A 24,575-nucleotide genomic window follows, 5' to 3' on the forward strand; every position below is an offset into this window, starting at 1 on the left:
TTATCATGGTGTTGGTTTATAATGTTTGGCTTTATAAATATTTTGATGTGAGCGACACGGATGAGTCATATGTAGACAAAACGCGCGTCTGGCGTACTAAATTATAATCCTGGTACCTTTGATAACTAATTATATATATACAATTTGTACATACAATATTCAAATGGTATTATTTGCAAAAGTAATATAACACCAATGAATGACAGTCGCACATGCAGTGCAATATTTAAAAACTTCATATGTCTGAAATGTTTTATTACATGCAAACAAATGTTCATATGAGCTCTTCATGACATTCAAGTGTGATTAAAAGAATAGAATAATATTTACCAACTCAACAAGAGTTAATAAACATATGCTTGAAAGTTTTTGTATAAACAACACGATGGCAGCCACATATGGAGTAGGATCTACTTACCCCACCAGAACACCACCAGTTATTAGTGGGGTTTGTGTTGCTTATTTGTTGGTTTTCTGTGTTGTGTTTGGTGTGCTATTGCTTGTCTGTCTTTTTCTTTTTTTAGCCAAGGTGTCGTCATTTTATTTTCTATCTATGAGTTTGAATTTTCCTCTGGTTTCTTTCGCCCCTCTCTTAGTCATCGTTCGGCAAATGATGTGCAACTGTGCTGCTTTTATGATTTTTATAAAATTGTGTATCCATTTAGAACTTGTTGAGTTGCAATCGGGTAAATTTAGGACCAAATATAAGACATATTATCTTAGGAGACTTTCGATAACCTGTATAGGTGTCCTATGATGATATTTATGATTTCGATAACCTCATAAACCTCATTAAGGTTCGAGAGGTATAATAGTACCTCCCAAGACAAGTCCTTGTACTGAGAGAGCTTCATTGGCATAGATCAATAAATTCTTAGTTTGTAGATAAACTCCGCAAAGACAAAATGAACGCAAAGTCTGACAAATAGTGCTACACATCTCTGAAATTTATAAACTATCTCATTGATACATATCATGTATCTCTTTTTATACAAGGTTATGTAAATCTGATCCAACTGCATATTATTTCAGTAAATTAAAATATCTAACAGATATGACATTAGTAATTGTATTTAGTGTTATTATTTCAAATGTAAGACACTAACATGCTGACATTTAGAACAGCGGTATACTACTGTTGACTTTATTTACAACTCTATAATATTTGAAATTCTTTTTGTTTGTTTTTAACGAAATAAAATGTGATATTCTATGAAAGAATATATGAATAATGGATCTGCTATAAAACCATTACATTTAACTGTTGTATAATTTTTATATATGAGAAACAGAGCTGGGAAGAGACTTTAGCCAACACTATCAATTGATAAATGATCCATTAAACTTCAAAAAATGTTTAGCTGGTTTAAGATGAGATCAATTCCTGCCATTTGTTTAGAGAAGGAAATTATTTAACCTTATACCGAAGTTTGAATAATAACAACTGCAAATAATGGAGACTTTATTATGTAAAGCAATTTAAACTTAATTATCATATATCATTAGACTTTAAAATGTTTTTTTATGTACATAAAGTCCTGCAGTCGTGAAGATAAATTCAGAATTGTAAGAAGGACTTTTGTATTGTCCTTGCAGTATGAACAGCAAAGACTTGACTATGGCTCTTATATAGTGGAGTTGGTATAATGTCTGATAAGTTTGAGGTCATGAAACAGGTGCAACAAATAGGTCTTATGATTTTACTGGGTTGCATTTAGTCAAGTCCCATAATATATTTTTTTGGATAAAATGGAATACGAGAATATTTGTTTTTAGATGAACCATTAATTGTTTAATCAACTTGCACTTTTTACTTTCAGACATATTTTCAGAAGTGAAACACAAATTAAGATACGATGTTATTCTACATTTTTATCTTTAATTTTGAACTAGCAGTTGGATTTACTGTATTATCTTCAGCTGCTTTTGTCGAGACGACCAATAACACAGAACATTTTAGAACTGAATGCAAAGTAATTAAGACGGAAAAAGAAGTGATTGTTGACTGTTCATGCAGAAATTTAACTTATATTCCATCCTTTCCTAAGTTTACAACATCTTTGGATCTTTCAAATAATGCTATCATAGAAATTTGAATTATACGGTCTTCAGTGGAATGTCATTATTGCAAAGAATAGATTTGTCAGACAATCCCTTAGAAAAAATAGCCGTTCAAATTTTCAGTGGACTACAAAATCTTACCGAACTTATCATTCGAAATTCAATGCTTCATAAACAAGATAGAACTCTGATAATGGACGATTTAATTGCAGATTTAGGAAAACTAAGATATTTCAGTTTTACATTCAAGTTGCCAAATTCTATAAGTTTCACCCCGGTTATTTGTGAACTTCTTTATCGTACTCAGCCATTTGGTAAAATAAACAAACTTCATTCAGTAGAAAAACTAGAAATTGATTCAGCCTTGTTGAAATTTAATACTAATACAGCTTCAACGGTCATTTTCAATACAACATCACTTCACGTTATAAATGGATTTGTATGCTTCTACGATGTTCTCAACAAAAAAATGTTTGACTATTTTCCTTTTCTCAAAGAACTTATCATACAATGTCCATTTTTTGTGAAATTCATTAACGACGATTTTGTATCTGATCAATCTCTTTTGCGTGAATTTTCTATGTATGGTGCAAATTTACCACACCCATTAGGAGTTGATATGATTTTCAATATAACAAAATCTGTTTCTAGAGCATACGATCTGTCGAGTTTAACAATGAACGGTATCTCAAATCACAATCGACAGAAATTCGTCTGTGGTTACCACTTCTATGATCTCACAGATTTGCATTTATTAACAACTTTAAATCTTGAAGCAAATTCTCTTTTTTTGCAATATCCTCACGTGCTTCCGTGCGACCGATTCCCGTCTTCACTTACATATATGAATATTGACGACAATTGCATAGACTCTATCAATATTAATATAAATATTCTTCAAAGTAACAAGCAATTAGAAATTATATCCGCCAAAAAACAAAACAACTGTGCTTTCGTACGTATACCTGTCAGAGTACTAGTAGCACACAATCCAAGGACTATTTATGAAGAAAAACGAGTGTATAGTTTAAAAGTGATGGTTTTAACAAATTCAATAGACAAACTAGATTTTGGCGAGGAAAATGATTTCTATCCGAATCTAACTTATGGTATGTAGATTTATCTATGAACAGCAATACGATGAATAATATAATACCTAGATTTTTTTGTTCCCGCCGTCCCCGTCTAAGGTATTTAAATATTTCTAACAGTAGAATATCTTACATAGAAAAATCATCTTTTTCGAACTGCAGTCATCTAGAATTCTTAGATCTATCAACAAACAGTATCGGAAACGTTGGTTGTGACTTGACTGATAGGTTTATTCCGCTTATTTCGGTGACAGCTTTCAGTCTAAAAAGAAATAGCATTAAATGTATTAAACAAAACCTACTCAACTCAATGATGAAGATAAAAATATTTGATATAAGTCATAATCTTCTACAAACTGTCAATATTTCCATCCAGCACACAAAAGATCTTCAGTTTTTAAACTTTTCACACAATCGAATACAAAAATTATCGGAAAATAACATGCACGACTTGGATGCAGTTGCGTTGTCAAGGGAGATTAAAATAGATCTTAGTGGGAATACAATATTATGTACATGTGAAACGCTTCCTTTTTTGCAATGGATGACAAAAACTAATGTAATTTTACTGAATATGAATAATTACAAATGCTCCTATGGAAATGGAAGTGTTACCACCTTACACCAACTGTCATTTATCGTAAAACATTTACAGTTACAATGTAGTTCAGAAACGGTTCTTATTGCAAGCGTCAGTGTGTTAATTGTTTGTAGCTTGACAGTTATTGGATTGGCAATGCTATATCGGTACCGATGGAGAATCCGATACTGGTATTATAAACGAAAATTCAAAGCAGCATATACGACGACAGATCAAGGCTATGCACAAATGTTTGAGTATGATGTTTTTATCTCATACTCGTCTGACGATTATGAAATAGCTAGGCATAGTACAATGGAAGAGCTAGAATCAAAACGAGGTTTAAGAGCCTGCATCCATGAAAGAGACTTTCAACCAGGAGAATACATAGCACAAAATATTTCAAGAGCAATTAATAGTAGCAGGAGAACTATTCTTTTTGTTTCAAATAATTTCTTAGGAAGTGAGTGGTGTCAGTATGAGTTGAATATTGCCTTAATGGAAGAAATGAATAGTGAACGAAAGGTTGTCATGGCGGTTATGATAGACGATATCCCGAACAAATCTTTGCCAGTTGACCTGCGGCATATTATCCATGTATACACTTACTTGGAATACCCTAAACATACGACAGATTCCAATTTAAACGTGTTCTGGAATAAATGTGCCGACTTTATTAAGGACGGATGATTTTGTTTCAATCTTAAATTGTATACTGTTCTATAAGTTTTCATTACCCTTGGATTTGACCATAAATTAGCTTATGATATTGCCTTTTGATAAAAATCATCTTAATATTTTTCTTACGATTTAGTTCATCCGTCATGCCGACCGACTTTGTCGATTGATTGAAAAGTCGATTAGCGAAAAGCAAATTTCTATTATTCTGATCATGGTTTTTCCATAAAAGTTAAAAAGAAAAATAAACGTTTAAAAATAATTTGTAAACGCCGTGAAATATCCTTTATTCTGGTTTAAATGATAAATTCACAATCGACACAGTTTTTATTATACGTTCTCACTATTAATTAAAGGTAAAAAAAATTATGTTCAGGATGAATGTTTCAATTTAGGATATTCTTAGGTGGAGTTTTGGAATTTGTGTCAGATGTTCGGACTCCTTGGTTTTTTCTCTGCGATACAAGGTATATATGTTCCCCCATGACACCCATTTATCTTTTCATTTCTAAAAGACTTAATAAGTATTACAAGGTCATCTAAAAAAAATGTAGGCATTTTCTAGATTTCTTTTCTTTTGATTTGCAACCAAACAAATCTAAATGCAAATATGAGGTTAAAGTCATTTCCCGCTATCTTTTAAAAATCAATTACAATGTATTTCAAAAAGGAATTACATAAAACCTATCAATATTTTAAGACTATTTTGTAACTTAGCTTATGCTCTTCTGACGTGAAGGGGCACATGCTATGAGATATGAAAACAATAGGATATGATTTCGTTTGGTTCAATCATACTGATTAATAAAAAAGAAATTATGAAATAATATTAAGTTTTTTACCAGGTAATTTGGTCAAATTTTGTCAAAATAAGCAATTAAATATCGCTTGAAAGCCTTATTTGTGTAAACTTCAATTCAAACCATTAGCTAGAGATTGGTAACGCACGCATATGTCGTGTTCGGCCATTTAAAGGAAATAATATCAACATTGAAAGCGAAACAAAGGTAAACCTCTTCGTTGATTGATTTGATCCACAAAAAAATCATTCTTATATAGGTAAAAGCGTTAATTAACTTATTTTTTTTAACCTATAACATGAAATCAAACAGACCATTCAAAATCTTAATTACACGGTTGCAATCTTTTTATATTTATGTTTATGTTTATATCGGGTTATGTGATCGTCGGTAGTATTCGGAGGACATCTCGATTGTTAACTAGATGTCGTCTGCACTAAAATACACACAAAATCTAAAATATATAATCGAGTATATGCTTTGTTAATTGTTCATTTAAGACTTTTTATCATTTGTGTGTTTTTGGGATCATGAAAAGTAAAGCAGACTTTTATACAAATTATTCGCAATACTCATTTATGAAAACGTCAAATGATCGAAATCATTAGTCCACTGATAATAGGCGTTATTGCCATTGAAAGTCATAACTTACTCAATGCTGTGTTTTGGTAAAAACTAAAGTATAGATAAAAAGACAGCAAAAGTGACCAGCGAGACAAGATATGAAAAGAAGTAAAATAGCAGAAATCATCATTTTTTCAATAATGTTTGTTTACCAAACCTAGTTTTCACATTTTTTTTAATCTTTCTCTGAATCATAAATGTTAACATGTTTTTCATGTGTGCATATAACCTTGAAACTATAATGAATAGACCCTTATTAAATCAAATAAGATTAATAAGGGTCTTCTATACATTAAGCATATTCTTGTTGCTTTGCAACACTTTTGTGCACAAATAGGTGAGCAATACAGGTTCTTTTAAGCAACTAGCTTGACTTACGCGCCATTACTTATTGGTATATTTTTTTTAAATATATTCAAACTATAATATGTTTCATCATTGAGTCGTTGTGATTTCAAATATCGAGTTTCTAGAAAGCAAGGTATTTCCACTTTAGCATTGTTTGCTATGAAGGCATTATTTTTGAACAATTCTGGTGCTCAGTCTTTAGTTTTCTATGTTGTGTTTTGAGTACTATTGTTTGTCTGTTAGTTTTCTTCTTTTTTAGCCATGGAGTTGTCATTTTATTTTCGACTTATAAGTTTGAATGTCTGTTATCTTTCGGCTCTCTTTTGCATCAATGTAAATATAACAGAATTTGATGAGACTGTCATCAAAGTGAGAGGGTAAGCGCTATAAAACCAGGTTTAATCCACCATTTTCTACATTTGAAAATTCCTGTTACAAGTCAGGAATATGACAGTTCTTGTACATTCGTTTTTGATGCGTTTTGTTAATTTGATTTTGCCATATGATTATGGACTTTTCGAATTGATTTTCCTCTAAGTTCAGTATTTTTGTGATTTTACTTTTTGCACCAATGCAACAATCATCGATGATGAAGGAACAGGAAACAAATTAACGTGATTTATCAATTTTTAGGAATATGACCTAAATAAATTACACGTAGATATATTTGAAACGATTGCTGTACTAGCGTAGGAAGATAACTATGTAGGTGACAAGATTGGCATTTAAGGTAACAACTACATTTATCGTGATCTAAATAACTGAATGGGATCAAAGTTATTGTCGTTGTTCGTGTTTTTTTATTTTTTGTTTTGCATTTGTTATTGCGACAATGGAACCGGCGAACGAGTGTCAATATTGGAAGATCTGCTTATTATTCAAACCAGGCAGATAGATGAATTGATAAACCATGTTGCAACTGAAAGTGAAACTATCTCAAAACTTCAAGGTGAAATCGAAAAAATAAATAGAAGAACTACGGCAAACGAAAGGGAAACATCAATCTTAAAGTCATTACTGAAACGGATGTCTATGAAACCATCCTTTACAGAAGATATTGACAGTCATATAATGCATAACAACTTTGAGAATACTCAGGCAGGAAAAGACGAAATTGTTATTGATACATCTGGAAATATAGGTACGGGTTTAATAGATACTATATTTCACATATTTGACAACATAATGTGACAGGCATTGAGAAGGCCTCTGTTGTTCCGTTGTTTTCCTCCTATAGTTGATGTGTTCCCTCGGTTGTAGTTGTCAGACCACCAATTATCCTTCCTATTCAGAACGTATGAAAAAGTAGCCCTACTCTGGCACAAAATTGTGCTTTCGATGTCATTTTGTACTTAAACTAACCAACAAATCAGACATGAGCCAACATTCACTTGTTTATGAGTTTGCAATAAAATTCAGGACTAATACGTAACATAGTATACTAAGATTTCTAGATAACCAGGGGTTATTTGTGGAGTAGTTATGCACCGCATATGATAGAATTGGTTTCCCGCTAGAACTCAACATTATGAAGATGCAGATCAAATACAAAATCATTTAACGTTTTTAAGAAAATATTAACGAAACTTTTACTTAAACAATGAGTGTTGTAAATTACAAACTATCGGCAAAAAGGAAGTGGTTGCACTGCGTACGTTTATGTTGCTTTCCCGATATAACTGAAGATGTTCAAGCCACAGTTTAAAATCATTCCCTGCCATAAAATCAAAACAAGTTTGACTAAAGTTTTTTTTTCAAGTCCAATCAGCGTTATAAATGTTTAGAATATCGGCAGACGGAAGGATGAAATCTAGCGGCTACCAGATATATTTCCAACTTTAGCGACACAGTTGAAAAAAGTCCTATCTAGCCCTTTGCTGATTATTCATTGAATTTTACCTTTTTTAATGGCGAATGTTCTTAGTGACAATTGAGGAGAATTGTTTGTTGTTTTTTGTTGTTGTAAAATTGAAATTTAATTTAGAATAGTAAAACATTCTAGTGTGGAGCTTTCCGATGATCATATAACGTGATAACAAACAATTCGCATTTTTATAATTACATTCTCAGAAGTGATTAGATTATGTTTCGATAGACAAAAACAAAGATTGTCAATTTTTTTATCTGGTCATTTAAAGGAATAATAAGTCGGTTAATATAAAAACGTACATTGCAGTTTTAAAATCATCTATTATATTACATTCATGTTCGTAATATTTATATAGTTTCGGATGGTTATACAGAGAAGATGATAGAAATGGTAAAGAAATCTAATAGCAGTGTTCCATTCGATCCTCAAATGTCGAAACAATTTGTTTCAAGTAAGCATTACTTGTTAGTTAGTGTCATTAAATAGGTGACGCATTAACACAGCATGCTGGTGTCCCTGTTGTCACCGACTGTGGCGTTCAAAACAACTTTGGTTTAAGTGATGTTGTTATCTCAGTAAAAAGTGAAGACATGTGTTGGTAGACATATACAACAAATACTAGTAGTACGTACCAATCACTCTGAGCAACACTACACACACAACATCTTTTCTTGTTTGAAGGAAGCAAGTTGCTGATGACTGGAAGATTTTAAGTTTCATGGAAAAATATAACTACAATGATCCTTTGTTTATCAGAAACTTTCAATTTCAATAAATGTGAGTGATCGATAATTCAAAAGTATGTTGAAATTAAATTTTCATTTCAGGAAAGTAAGTAAAGAAAATCCAGGACCAGTCACCAGTAGCGTTTTATGCTTATTTGACAAATTCAGAGACAAGCATTGGAAGACACCATACAATTATATTCGACCATTTGGTCACAAATGTTGGCAATGGGTATAACAAGTATGCAGGGGATTTTATAGTTCCAGTTTCCGGCGTGTATGTCATGTCTGTTAAAATCGTCAGTGCGTATCGATCATGTATCTTAACTGACTTGTTGTAAATGGAAATCCTGTTATTCCTTTACAGGCTTGTACCAAATCAATTGACTTAGATCTATCGTCTACAAACACCGTTGTTCTTTTACTGTCACAAGGGGATACATGCTTCGTAAGAACCCATAAAGACTATGACTCATTAGGGACACTTTTATCTGAGAACTATGGCAGGTCGTCATTTTCAGGTAGGAAATTTAAGTATGTGAGGCTAATTTTACTTTCTTGCTTCATGGTATTTTGTAAGATTTTCAATCTTAAATCCTTTCGTAATTATTTGTTAAACAACGGAAGTTTATAAGGTTAACAGTATTATTTAAAAAAAAAATATTTCTAATAAAAAATATCAAATGCCTGTCTTTTTCCCCAAAACCAAAAATGATATTCAAACTGATTAGTCGGACATTAACTGACAACGCCATGACAAAATTTGAAAAAGATCACTAGACAAACGGAAGTATACAAAACAAAAAAAGGATTGAACAAAGGTTGCTCAGAAGACTAAGCAGATCTTGCTCCACATGTGGAACCAGTCGTGTTGTATATGTAAGTACAAACCCGGTGATAAGTATTATTCGATAATTCTAATTCGGAGAAAAGAGTTCAGGATTATGGTAATGAGGATTGAACAATCCGTCCTTATCTACAAAACAAATATTTCGTTCTGGTCAACCAACTTTTTAATTTTTATTTATTTTGAAACTCTTAGTTTAGTAACGTCCTTGTGAGCTGCAATCCTCTATCAAGAAACCATGATAGAAAACACAAGCCTTGAAATATCGTGTTTATTTCATATGCAGGCGCAACATAAATTCGTAATTAGGAAGCTTTTTTTATCTCTTTTGATGTAAAGTTTTGTTCTCAACCGACCCCATTGTCAATTTCTAGAAAAAAATCCAGATATGAGGCCGACTTTAAATTATTTGTTGTATCTTTTATTTTAAGTTCGATTGCATCGATGCAAAAAATGAAAAAAAATAACTAGACAAACTACAGTATCCAAAACTAAAAATAGGATTGAACAGAGATGCCTCAGAAGAGTAAGCAGATCAGGCTCAGGAACCATTCGTGTTGCTTATGTAAGTTCAAACCCTTTGATAAGTCTAATTCGATAGTTCTAATTCGGAAAAGAGTGCAGGATTATGGTGACGAGGATTGGAACATATCCATCGTAATCTACGAAACAAATAATTCGTTCTGGTCAACGATTTTATTTCATTTTTTTTCATCTTGAAACTCGGAAGTGAAGTTAAAGACTAATGACAGCTTCTTACCATTCTTCCCAAGAAGAACCTGTATGAAGTCAGCCTCATCTGATATATGAACAAGTTAAAATTCATAAATACAAGACGGAATAAAAACGCTAATCTCATTGCAAGTTTAAGACCGCCCTTTTAATCAGTTTCAGTGTGGTTTTTACTTTTGAAAACTAACAATTACGGCATACTGTAAATTGAAGAACCATGAAGAAAATTCAATAAATAAATCTGGCAAAGAAATCTAACATTTACTGTCATAATTTAGTCCGACAATCACAATTAAACGTTCAAAATCCAATAAAAACACTAAGACTTGAATATGCTTAAGGAATAATCACTGAATTATTTGCAGAAGACTGACGGAAGATATTAAAGGAATGGTCAAACTGGTAAGCTAAAGGAAAATAAAATACAGTACCATGTTAAAAAGAAAACTTTGCTATAATTTTGTTTTTCAACATGAACACGAGTATTAAATACATAATGTTTTTAAAATGTATGAGTGATTGAAAATAATAATGAAAGTGCATATAATTTCAATAATTGGAAAACCTTAAAGACCGTTATATCAGATTACATTGGAGTTATATAATTGAGTATATTACAGACGACAAGATAAGAATTAAAGATGAGGGACGATATCATTACATTAAAAAAAAAAGTAAATGATATAACTGTCGAACTCCGAGGAAAATTGAAAACGAAAGTCCATAATCAAATGGCAAAATCAAAACCTTAAACAAACCAAAGCAATGGATAACAACTGTCATATTTCTGATTTGGTACAGGTATTTTCTTGTGTAGAAAATAGGTTTAAACCTTGTTTTATAGCTAGCTAACCCTCTCACTTGTTTAACTATCGCATATAAGAAAACATCACATCTTCATAAGCAATTGATTGATAGGATCTCAAGATATTATTAAGAGAAAATCGGTGAATATAACCGAACAGTGCATGCTCGGATGTTTATTGTGATGACCTTCCACCAACAGTTGAGACTAAGAAGATTTTAATGAAAAACATTGTTCTTGTGATAAATTTGACTTTCTGGTAATTTTTGTGACTGTATTTGATAAAACCTTTTTGGAATTTTGGGTCCTCAACTCTCTTCAACTTTTTACTTGTTTGGCTTTATAACTCTTTTGATCTGAGCGTCACTGATGAGTCTTATGTAGACGAAACGCGCGTCTGGCGTGCGTATTGAACAATAATCCTGGTACCTTTGATAACTATTTACACTACTGGGTCGATGCCACTGCTGGTGGAAGTTTCGTCCCCGATGGTATCACCAGCCCCGTAGTCAGAACTTCGGTGTTGACATGAATAATTATCAAAGATACCAGAATTATAATATAGTACGCCAGACGCGCGTTTCGTCTACATAAGACTCAACAGTGACGCTCATATCAAACTAGTTATAAACCAAACAAATACAAAGTTGAAGAGCATTGAGGATCCAAAATTTCAAAAAGTTGTGCCAAATACGGTTAAGGTAATCTATGCCTGGGATAAGAAAATCCTTAGTATTTTGAAAAATTCAAAGTTTTGTAAACAGGAAATTTATAAAAATGACCACATAATTGATATTCATGTCAACACCGAAGTGCTGACTACTGGATGGTGATACCCTCGGTGACGAAACGTCCACCAGCAGAGGCATCGCCCTAGTGGTGTAAATAGTTATCAAAGATACCAGGATTATTATTTAGTACGCCAGACGCGCGTTTCGTCTACATAGGACTCATCAGTGACGCTCATATCAAAATAGTTATAAACCAAACAAATTCAAAGTTGAAGAGCATTGAGGATCCAAAATTCCAAAAAGTTGTGCCAAATACGGTTAAGGTAATCTATGCCTGGGATAAGAAACTCCTTAGTATTTTGAAAAATTCAAAGGTTTGTAAACAGGAAATTTATAAAAATGACCACATAATTTATTTTCATGTCAACACCGAAGTGCTGACTACTGGGCTGGTGATACCCTCGGGATGAATAACAGTGATATGGTCTTTTATATAAATATCCTGTTACAAACTTTGAATTTGTAGAAAAACTAAGGGTTTTCTTATCCCAGAAGTAGATTACCTTAGCCGTATTTGATACAACCTGTTTGGAACTTTTGGGTTTTGAATGCCATTCAACTTTGTACTTGTTTGGCTTCATAACTATTTTGATCTGAGCGTCAGTGATGAGTCTTATGTAGACGAAACGCGCTTCTGGCATATTAAATTAGTATCCCGGTACCTGATAACTAATCATATCAATTCATTCAGTATTCTTTGTCGGATGCTATAAGTTGTTATTTTAAAATCATAGCTTTGTATACAACGGGAGATAACACATATAATTTCATTGTATAAATTCTACATAGAATATCATGAATATGTCAAAACAAGAAGTACGGCAACTTATTTCATGCTTTTTTATGAGTATTTGATCGGGGATATCTTCTCGTATAGATTTATTTAGTTGCCTTTCGATTCAGATAAATAAACTCATTACCTATACGACGATAACAATTATGTACGCATTACATGCGTTTCGTTCAATTTTAAGAGCAGTAAGCACTAACAATTACACAAGGTTCACCAGATAAAGGTAAAAAAATATAAGTTATTTCGAAACAAATCGAGCTTTTACGAATGGGCTTTTTTTAAATTATAATTTCAGCAAAAATTAAAAATTAGAATTTTCAACAGCCTGTACTCACATGGTTAATAAACAGGATGACAAAATCTGTGTATTTTAAGTTTTACGATATAAAGTTTACATTTTGATAAAGTATGAACGAACTGTCTCTACTTTAAGATTATATTCCCGTATTACTTTACGATTATATTCCCGTACTACTTTAACATTCCTAAAAGTAATAAGAATGCATAGGACCCTAACTTGTATGCATCTTTTGGAAAGGTAAGATATTTATAAAGTATGAACAATGATTTGTATAGTTAGATTACTATACAAATCATTGGTATGAAATATATAAACATATGTATTTAAAGGCCCAAGTATTAGCAAGAAACATTTTTTTTCAGGTTATTAAATATCTACTGCGTTTTGGGATTCTATGACTTGACTATTTATTTTCCTTATTAAATAACCATTTAACGCCAGGAGTGATGCAAAATTGGTGTCTATCTTTATCATGCGGATTTATTTAAACACGGTAAACAGATAGACGAACAGACAATGTTTTGAAGTCAGTTGATTCTTGAGAAATTAAATGTGTGTCTGCATCAACCGTATAATATATGCATAACGTACAAATACAGAAATCATAATTTTAAGATTTAAACATTCAATTCAACCTTTAGATTTTAGAACGCCCGCACTGGAATCACTACATCATATTTTTTCTTTAAATTAAGATATAGCATAATTCATGTTATCTACCCTTTCCTGCTTCAAAATCAAATTCTTATATCTGAACTGAAAAACAAAATAACAATCATTCACGCTCGCATAAAACACGAAATAAAATAGGGTAATAGTATTCACGAATCGACAGTGACTCTTAGATACATGTTTTCTTCTCACAAAAATATCTCATTTAAAGGTCAAATTTGAGTTGTCAAACACTGGCATTAATTATAAAACTTTTCCACTTAATGTAATTTATAAACTTTTAGTCGTATGTCGATGTGCTCAGCGTGACGTTTTGTTGAAATTGCTTTCGTCGCTTTAAAATATATAATCAACCAAACTTAGCGCTCAAAAGCATATATAAGATACCAAGGAAAAGTCACTGAGATAACCCACGAAAATCTTCAATTATTTATCCTTAACTTATATCAACACAATCAATTCAATTACCAAAAATGATTGAAAATTAAAGTCATCACAGTTTGAAAGCCGAATTGAGATCAATTTTAAAATTCAATATTATCTGAATTACAGGTTTTCGATTTTCTTACCCCTATATATAAAGAAGCAATTTCGGCTTATTCTTGCATCCAACATATCAGCAATTAGAATAGAAACTTTAATGTACATGTTGACAAGAAAGTCAATCAGTGAGACTTAATTTGAGTGAGAAAATGCAATTTTGACACCTAAGAGCCTTTATGGAGGTATGTAATTATACAGTGTATTGTAATTTATATTCTTCGTGTGACTTAAGACTACGACAACTAGTTGTTGGAATTTAACAACTTAAAAAGTGTATAGAAACTTTGTAAAATAAATGATCCCAGGGTTACGTTGCTCTGCTCCATTTAAGTAGCAACTGATCAAGATAAACAAATACATCATATAGTATCATCATTCAGATTATGAATATATTTTATAACGGTCGTAAAAGCATACATGGAACTATTTAAACCATTACGAATTGACGACAAAAGACTTTAAATGTGCAACAAAAGTTTTAAGTAAATAATTGATACCTATCTTCTAACTTCAGAAGAGGTAACACAAATACTTATTGTTTCCTGATTGACAAAAAAGTATTTCATTACATACTTGAATTGGGTTTGCTGGATCTTTAAAAGACACTTTTTAGAAGTTATTTCAAACAAGAACCTAATAGATCATTATTATTTAAGTAATACTGTGTCTTTATATTACGTATGGATAATGATGCATCATGTTTTTACTACCTTTTTACCATATGTTGTAGAACTCTGATGAGTAAATCACGTTAACTTATTTCGACATAACAAGAAATCAGTCAAGATGGAAAGGTAAGTTAATTTATTGAAGAATTTGCGTCTTACTGTAGAAAAATGGTTATATATGATGAAAAATATATATATATGGCATCGTCATTAAATTGATGAATAAATGAAAAAAAAAAAATGGTCAATCTAGATTATTATAACATAGGTCACTTTTGATTATCAAATAAGAAAAAAACGATTTTTCAGAAAAGAATAAATGATTTTTATATTTTCACATGTATATCTAGTTTGTTGCTTAATCAGAACATTCTTCAATAAAAAGGAAGAAAACACCAGGCGGACAATAGCATAATGTTACCTCAAGGATGACTAGACTATTCCACCACTAAAGACAAAAACAATGAAAAGTCAAACAACAGTCTAAGATACACTACAACGTATTTATTAGGAGCGAACCAACATAACTTTAAATAAGTATAGGATAGACATATATTAATATTTTATGCATTAGTAATTAGTAACTGAAGATCAGAAAAAAGTGAAATACCCAAAATATCAAACTCCGCGGAAATCCGAAAAAGATTGCCTTCCTATTCTCTGGAAAACACATACTACGTTAGATATCAATTCAGTATGAGCTTTAGAAGTTTAAATATAATATCAAGATGCTAATAGTGTTAATTTTTTGCATGAGTTTTTTTACTGAAGTAATTGGTAAAATTAGGACTAGTTTGAGTTTTGTGTAATATCGATTTACTGTATTCAGGTTGGCATGTAATTATTTGATTTACTTGGGACACCTGCCTAGGTATATTGTTTATTTTCAATTTCTGTTCAAATGTGTGATAGGTGTTTCTCGCGTAATGTTTTTAAATGCTAAGGTTAAAATAGTAAATAAAAATATGTCAAACATAAATGGTTGTCTGTTGTTTTATGAAACCAATTTTAAATTGTAAAGCTTTATTGTGCTGATTTCATGTTATGTATAGACGTTATTCTCACTGTACTGATTCACATTAAAACGAAGAAAGCAAATACAGTATCTATATGTTTTAAATCTTCAAGCGTTTGATGTACAATAATGGACCTTTCTCACACGTTAATGTAATTTTTGATACCTGCCTGCCGTACAATAAGTAATACAGACAGCCTATAAGTTCTCTCTACTTTTTTGTAAGATTTAAATAAAGACATTCAGATTGTATAAAATCTCTAGATATTCTGTATATACATATAAATCAGTGCAGTTGCAACAGGCAAATAATGCTAAAATAAGGTTTATGTTTATTGTCTACAAATTGAAATAAAGGAAGCTCACAGTTTTTTTTTACAATAATTCTTTGTAGTAAGGAAACTAGTTCATGTCAAACATTTGTGCAGGTTAACATCCAGTATGTATTGAGATGAATTATCAATATAAATAAGTTAAAATGATGCAATAAGATGACATTGGCATTAAGTTAGAGATAAAAACATATTTTGACCAAACTTTTTACTCAACCCGTCTTACGGTTATATTTTTTGTTTTGTTTTATTCATCTTCGATTTTTGTAAGGCTGTTATAGGGTCTTTCATATTAAGAGAAGGGTTGCTCTTATCCATTACATGTTTGAAGTTGTTCATTTTCAAAGAATAATTACATGTATAAACTACGAGTTAGACCTGATTTGTAATCTTTATCTTAACAAGATGATAGACATTTGCTCAATGCTTATATCATTTCGAGAGTTAAGATAATGAACAGGTGTTTGAATTATTGACACAAGTTATCCACATTTGAATGTTCTTCAACTCCGTTTTGTGTTGAACATACCAACTACTTTGATGAGTCTTACATAGACAAAACTGAAAAGCGCGCCTGGTGTACCAGATTATAAGAATGTGTCTTTTGGAAGTTTTAAAAGCCGCTCTCTACGTCAGTATAATATCTGTAGCTCCGTTTACATTCGCAGAGGAAGGTGGAATGCATGGAGCGAAATATCAACCGTACACAGTTAATTGCCAACTCTAAAGAAGCAAGTACCATCTGCATGCCATCTCTTGTTATGCATGCATCACCTACCATGCAAATCAATACCCCTTCAAATTGAATGGTAAAGCGATGATAGACTATAGACGCAATAATATAACATAGTCATTTGTCAGGTAAATCAAACCATTCGGCAAACAGTGTGCTGCTCGCTATGAAATCAACTAAAAACCGTTGATGATACTCATTATTTGCAAGAATTCATCGAATAATAACGATAGTAAAATGTAAGATAACAAAAATACCGAACTTCTTAGAAAAAAACAAAACTGAAAGTCCTATCAAAAGACAAAAATCAAACGATTGGAGAAAACAACTGTCATATGCCTTATGTAGAAAATGGTACTTTTAACCTGGTTTTATAGCTATTCATAAACATCTCACTTATTGAAATTGATGGGGGACTTAAAATTTCATCGATCTTTAGATTCGGTTTGTTTTTAAATTTCTCTTGGAATATTTGAAACAATTCGTTCGTTTTGTTTAAGTCTTATATATTTAATATTTTGATGGTAAGGATATAGAAAGAAAAAATGTACATTTCAACACATTTTGAAATGTGTTTAAGGAATTCAATTTAGATTTAAAGGCTTTATTGTGGGGACTTCAATAGACAGACTTTTATGTTATTTTATTATTTTTAAATCTTTAAAGCGTTTACAGACAGTATTGAAGGTATTCACAAATTTAAACTATTTTTATTAAATGCCATTCATACAATGAACAGAATGCACAAATGTCTTTCATTCGTTGACAGTTAGTTATTCAGTAGATTAATAATAAACAAATGTAAATATTAGTTAGAATATAGCCAAGTAAATATGATATTGTATAGATACTGTATGAAACGAATTTGAAATGATCTTTAACCTAATATAAAAAAAAAAGAAGGAAAACACGACCAAAGTATTAAAAACAATTTTTTAGGAAAAAAATATTAATTCAACATTTCCTTTTATAGAAATTTAATGCATACCGTGGTAATGTAAGTAAACGTCATACATTGTTGTAATTTAATTAGGCATATGCGAATGATAGTGTGTCAGAGGCAAAATCTCCACCAAATTTGCAATTAAAACACATGCATTTCAATTTAATTAAAAATTACTAAAATTAATTTGAAACAAAGTGGTAAGAAATGGAAATTGGAAAGTTAAATATCAGAGTTAGATTATCCTTAAAAAGGGACAAAGAACACTTTCCGACATATCAGAACTGAGATGATAAGCATACAATTTTAAATAAATGTTTTCAAATTAAACTTACAAGTTTCGGCTATTCACAAGTTCTTAATTTATAATTTGTTAATTGTTCATCATTGAAGATAAAACGCAAATCTTCTTGCGTTGTTATGCACATATCATTTTGCAATCTTAACTGACATATACTTTTTCGACTGTTATAAGATTAGTTATAGTATAACTAATCGCCGTATTTGAATATCAGAAAATAAGACAACGCTTGACCGAACGACGCATGGATTAAACGAGTGCGCAAGCACGAGTTTAATCCAAAGCGGCGTTCGGTCACAAGTTGTCTTATTTTTGATATTCAAATACGGCGATTAGTTATACTTTTTATTACATTGTCAAATTGCTTTTTTTTTATGAAATTACTGTAGAAAATGTAAGGAACTATAGGTAGCAATACACAGTTAGGAAAAAACTTAAAATTGACACTCATAATTTTTAAACACCCTCTTTCCAAACCTGTCTAACAAAGAAGGCTTTATATTTGTGTTATGCATGTATATACTTGTAGAAAGAAAATCTTCCATAGATTTGATTTCTAATGGTCATAAGGGTGAAATATAATCCCTTTTGGGTGTAACCATGGCAACAATCTGCATTTCTTAGATACAAAATATAGCCAAAAAGGGGGGTGATCATTTCACAAAAGTCTCCAAAATTTGGTCTAAAGGAAAATTTCAATGAATTACAGTGATACCTTTCCTGAATCCATAGGTTTATATCTATCAAGTGGTCCAAAAAAAATCATATGCCTTCCTGCTCGTTTTTCCATAAAATTGAATTGAAAAGATCGAGCGCAAAATCTTTGTTGATAAACACTACAATAATTTATGGACCTATGAACGGTACGGACAGGAAAATACGGACTATAAATCATAGAAATGGCCTATAAAACATGTTAAAATCAATCTAAATGTTCATATAAACCCACTGAGAAGGCTATATTATTCTTCAATTATCTAAAAATCAATTTTATTGTACAAAAACTTTCATATTTAAAAAATTCACAGGGGCCATAATGCGAAACTAAACTTCTAACTGTGTATTGCTACCATATGTTTTTCCTACGCATGTTTTGTTTCGACGTTATCGAAGTCTTGACAACTCCTATTGTTGTATGACGTCAGAGAGTGAAATAACCAAGTTTATTTCACATGTGAAATTATCGGTTATTATCTAACTGGGAAATCAATGTTATTCATTGCAACCAATGTAATAATACCAATTAACAGTTTACATATTGGAACTGTAAGATATCAGATGCAAGTAACAATAGGAAGCTTTTTGGGGAGTGGGCAGCAATCAAGTTCATAAAGGCATCATTATGTAATATGTTCAGCAAACATTGTACAATATGCTGAAAATTTAGATAATAGATTAATCTAATTATAATCAGGTGAATTGTCTCATACAAACAGTTTTCCTTTATTGAACAAGCAATTGAAAAATAAGGGTCAAACTTGAAAACGTCGGGTCAAACATTATGACGTCGGTGATGACTCCGGGTTAATAATATTTGTCGTCACACTATCGTGATTAGAAACTTTATGCAGAACGAAGCAGATTTGTTCAGGTACAAGGAAGATAATATTATTTGTCTTTTCTTTTGTATAGAAATTTGAGTGCATTCAACAAGAATATCGATAATCGTGGGAATCTAATTTTGTTTTGTGATGACATCAAATATGTAATTTGCCTTGATCTTTCAATAGCTTACGAAGAGTTATTCGCATGGCCTATCATATGCACGAATTATATAAAAATTACAAAACTTTTCTAAACGATATGTAATTAGATATCAGTTGGTGGGACTTCTTTTAATTGGAATACAGATTTAGATTCGGCCTAAAGTTTGTAACTATTTAAAATCAAAGGCCATGACATACCTTCATATTGAACTAACGTCGGTAATACAGTCTTCGAAAAATAACTTGCTCTATGCCATTTTTCATGAGTTTTGATTAATAAAATAATATACAAAGTATGTTTCTGACAAATTCTGATCAATTCACTTTTAGTTTTATGATGCTTCTGTATTCCAGTAAAAGCATGTGCCGCCCATCAGCTTACCGACAATGTCACATAGCCACCGATAATTACACAAGTATCACGCTGGATATGATATCATTTAGTTTAAATATATTTATTTATAGTGGATTGGGAAATAAGTTATTGCAACTTATATTAAGCACTTTGGCGGGCAAAGTGCTGCTTTGTACCTGCATAAGCCTGCTCTTTTTTTTTAAATCTACAAGGGTGTCTTTTTCGTGCAAGAGATACGCCTCTCTCTTGATGTTCCTTACGTCGTAACTACAATCCCCTTCTCTTTCATGTATTTGACCTACCGAATTAGACTATTTACCGGATTTGTAATCACATAAGCAACACGACGGGTGCCGCATGTGGAGCAGGATCTGCTTACCCTTTCAGAGCACCTGAGATCACCCCTAGTTTTTGGTGGGGTTCGTATTGTTTATTCTTTAGTTTTCTATGTTGTGTCATGTGCAATATTGTTTTTCTGTTTGTCTTTCTCATTTTCAGCCATGGCGTTGTCAGTTTGTTTTAGATTTATGAGTTTGACTGTCCCTTTGGTATCTTTCGTCCCTCTTTTAACACGGGTCAGTCATGTATCGTCCCCTTCCGACGAAATTTCATCGTTTGTCAAAACCATACTCGCAAATGGTTGCAAGGGAGAGTTGAAAATTCAGTCCCTGAAATTTTCTCCCAATAGCGGGAATCGAACCAGGATCCTTTGTGTAAGTAGTCTAATGCGCTAACCACTACACCATGACTCTCCGGACAAACATAAATTGCAACTGGATACTATTTTTAGAATAACAGATATTCGATAGGAAATTCAAAAGGACATGAAAAGTTTTAACCATTAATTTGTAATTATGACAGACTTATATTTTTGAAAAGGTTGGACGATGACTTATGATGCCTATGTATATCCTCATTCTTTGGTCTTTGATGCCTATATCTCTTAATCTTTATATCGTTGAAAAGTTTGATGCTCGGTTAAAACAACTTTTGAGTTCTGCTCTCTTTTTTCCGTTTCCTATTCACATTTTATTTCTTTCTAACTTTAAATTGCCCTGCATGCACCTAGTACAATCAGTCCAGACACTCACAAATTACAACTAGATTAAGTCGGTATAATGGCAATGCAGTAAACATTTAGCTTCAAAAAGTATATATTCGATGCACCATTAACATGTTTGCAACATACTTAACAATTACACTAATATGCGTGACTAATGTGTAATCATAGAATCTGAGATTAAGCAGAGGAAAGCAACCTTGCAAGAACTTATTGATAAGAGACTTTCCGTTGTGAATTTTCTTTACATATTGGAACTGTAAGATATCAGATGCGAGTAACAATAGGAAGCTTTTTAGGGAGTGGGCAGCGAACGAAATCATAATTGCACAAGTCATGTCTTCTTTGACTATTAATGACGTTAAAATACTAAATCCCTGTGATGTGTTTTAGTCGATTTTAGTCTCTGATGCATGATTTTTTACTATTAATTGGTTTTGGCTTTTAACTAGCTGTCAGTAACTGCGAGTACTCTCAAATCGTATTTTCTTGTTAATTCGACCTGTTGATACTGTTTATAATGCTTTTTTGTCATTTTTTATTTATATGGATCTTGGCTGTATACCAGCTTTGATTATTTGTAATATCTTCAATTTTTCACTTATTCTTACAACATTTGTATAAACTTCAAGATTATAAAAAACCGGTTTTTTTCTAAAGTGAACATTGATTGGTTAAATATTTCTCAGTGTGTTTGAATTTGTTTGTTAGCCTTTTGGTCATGAATATTTGTCTCTAATATTTAAAAAACTGTGCATTTGTATTCAGATATCGCAGATCAAATTTATTCGTTCATTGTGTAATCATACGTTTTTTGATTGAGTTAAGTCTGCCAATTGATATTTTATCGTATGTTTTTATATGTTGTGATGTTATGCTATTGTTTCAAAAAAAGGGAGAAGGTTTGGGCCCATTAAAACGTTTTATCCCGCTGCAAATGTTTGCACCTGTCCTAAGTCAGGAATCTGATGTACAGTAGTTGTCGTTTGTTTATGTAATATATACGTGTTTCTCGTTTCTCGTTTTGTTTATATAGATTAGACCGTTGGTTTTCCCGTTTGAATGGTTTTACACTAGTAATTTTGGGGCCCTTTATAGCTTGTTGTTCGGTGTGAGCCAAGGCTCCGTGTTGAAGGCCGTACTTTAACCTATAATGGTTTAATTTTTAAATTGTTATTTGGATGGAGAGTTGTCTCATTGGCACTCACACCACATCTTCCTATATCTATCGTTATGTATGATGTATCGCAAACATTGTTTATATTTGGTATATTTGTTGTTTTCCTTTTTTCAATTTATATTTCATTGAAATAAAATTGAACTGTTAAAACAAATTTCTTCATATTCTTATAAAATTTGTTTTTGAATATCTCTACGTTTAACGTTTCTTTGGGAAAATGTTCAATATTGAACTATATATAGGTTTTTATTTTAGTGTCTATCAACCTTCAGTTTTATGAACTGTGTTGTCAAAAGTTTAAAATACTCTGATCGGTGATTATATAATATGAATCAAATTATTAGAACTGTTGCACTAGTATACATTAAATAAAGTAAATATAACTATATACATATCGAGTTGAAGGACATAGTTTTTACGTGTAGGTGGTGGTTGGAAATACCAAGAAACCTATTGTATATACTATCAAAGTAATACTGGAGGATTAAAGCACTTGTATATGCTAAATGGTAGCAAAAAGACATTAAATGCATACATAGCACTTTATTTATGAATTTAAAAATAGTGTATCTGTATAAAACACATTGACCATTTTCATAAATGTTACCAAACCGAAATCGGAGTAAGAGTTGTTACAAGGTTTGTTCTAATATGAGCAACACGACGGGTGTCACATGTGGATCAGAATCTGCTTACCCTTCGAAGCACTTGAGATCACCCAAGTTTTAATTGGGTTTATGTTGTTTCGTCCTTGATTGTGTTTTGTGTACTATTGTTTGTCTGTTTGTCTTTTGTAACCATGTCGTTGTCAGTTTGTTTTCGACTTGTTCTTCTGGTATATTTTGCCTCTCTTTCTCAAATGTCTCTTCGTTTATGGATCATCGTTTTTATACCTATGCATAGATTACCTTTATTGAAGTTTACAATACCTTTCAGAATTTTAGGTGTTTAGTCATCCTGTCAAAGTTTTTGCAAAATACAATTAGTGTGGAAATTTCGTGAAAGCTCCTAAATACATTATCGCCCACATGTTTTTATGATATTCGATTGCCGTTTACATGTTAACGGAGAGGGTAGTACATGTATGTATTGAATACATCGATATGGCAATAAATGAGAAGGCATCCCTTTTGGCACGTTGAATTCAAAATCCAAAAGCATTATTTAACTACCATTTAACAGTGCAACGTAACATCTTGAAAAAACTTGAAAAATATATATACCGAATCAGAATTGATTTTATATCAACCATTTCACAGTACTCAATATGTGCCAAATTGTTTGACAGGAGTGGTTCGATAACTCTCACGACTCTATTTTATAAGGCATACGTCAATACATGTCCAAAATTCTACTTTTTGTATTCACATCGGCAAAGTGTAAAATATTGTGTGTTGCTGAGATACTTACTATTATGAGTTTTGTAATAAGAGACTCACAACAATATCTATTCAGCTTTCTTAAAAAAAATGTGAATATTAATAATAAGCGTAGGATGATAACTTCAACTTGAGGAACAAAGAAATTAAAAAATATTATGTAACAGATATATTCAAATCCGATTTATGAGGAGACAGTCTTTTTTATTTACCTATATTTAAATTATAACATATACGTTTAGAAAAAATATTGAATCACAGCTGGTGCGTAATAGGAAGATTGATGGTGCATTTGTAATGGAATAGTCTAATGCACACTTAATGATGGAGATGTATTATAACTTTTTGCACTGAGAAGATTGACAAGTAACAAAACTTGTATTATGGGACCAATTAGATTCTTGACGGTCCACAAAACGTAAAGGATAGGTCCCACTCACTGTCTTACGATAGACATTAATTAATTTATAGTTGAGGACCTCTGTGTGACTGTGGGTAATACTAGTAAATGCTTTACCAAACAAACGTAAAATAGGATAAAACTAGGTGTGTCGATAGTGTATACTGCATCTCCCGTCATGCAATTTCAAATTAATCAATAGCAATAATATCAAAGGACGACAAGTGCACCAGTTTACATTA

At 31.7% G+C, this 24,575-nt stretch overlaps 2 protein-coding genes across 2 annotated transcripts in view; both read left to right on the forward strand.

The window, feature by feature from the left end:
* Positions 1-3,314: 3,314 nt before the first annotated feature.
* On the forward strand, positions 3,315-4,422 carry LOC134716531 (toll-like receptor 4). The gene has a single exon (XM_063579541.1). It carries the CDS (start codon positions 3,463-3,465, stop codon positions 4,420-4,422), a length of 960 nt encoding a protein of 319 aa, XP_063435611.1. The 5' UTR covers positions 3,315-3,462.
* A 10,477-nt stretch (positions 4,423-14,899) lies between these two features.
* Positions 14,900-24,575, forward strand: part of LOC134714971 (uncharacterized) — a 35,953-nt gene continuing 26,277 nt past the window's right edge. The window contains exon 1 of the mRNA XM_063576746.1: positions 14,900-15,055. The gene's annotated coding sequence lies outside the window, so the exon portion shown is untranslated. The remainder of the gene's footprint in view (positions 15,056-24,575) is intronic.

Source organism: Mytilus trossulus, chromosome 4 (genome assembly GCF_036588685.1).
Source record: "Mytilus trossulus isolate FHL-02 chromosome 4, PNRI_Mtr1.1.1.hap1, whole genome shotgun sequence".
NCBI classification, from domain to species: domain Eukaryota; kingdom Metazoa; phylum Mollusca; class Bivalvia; order Mytilida; family Mytilidae; genus Mytilus; species Mytilus trossulus.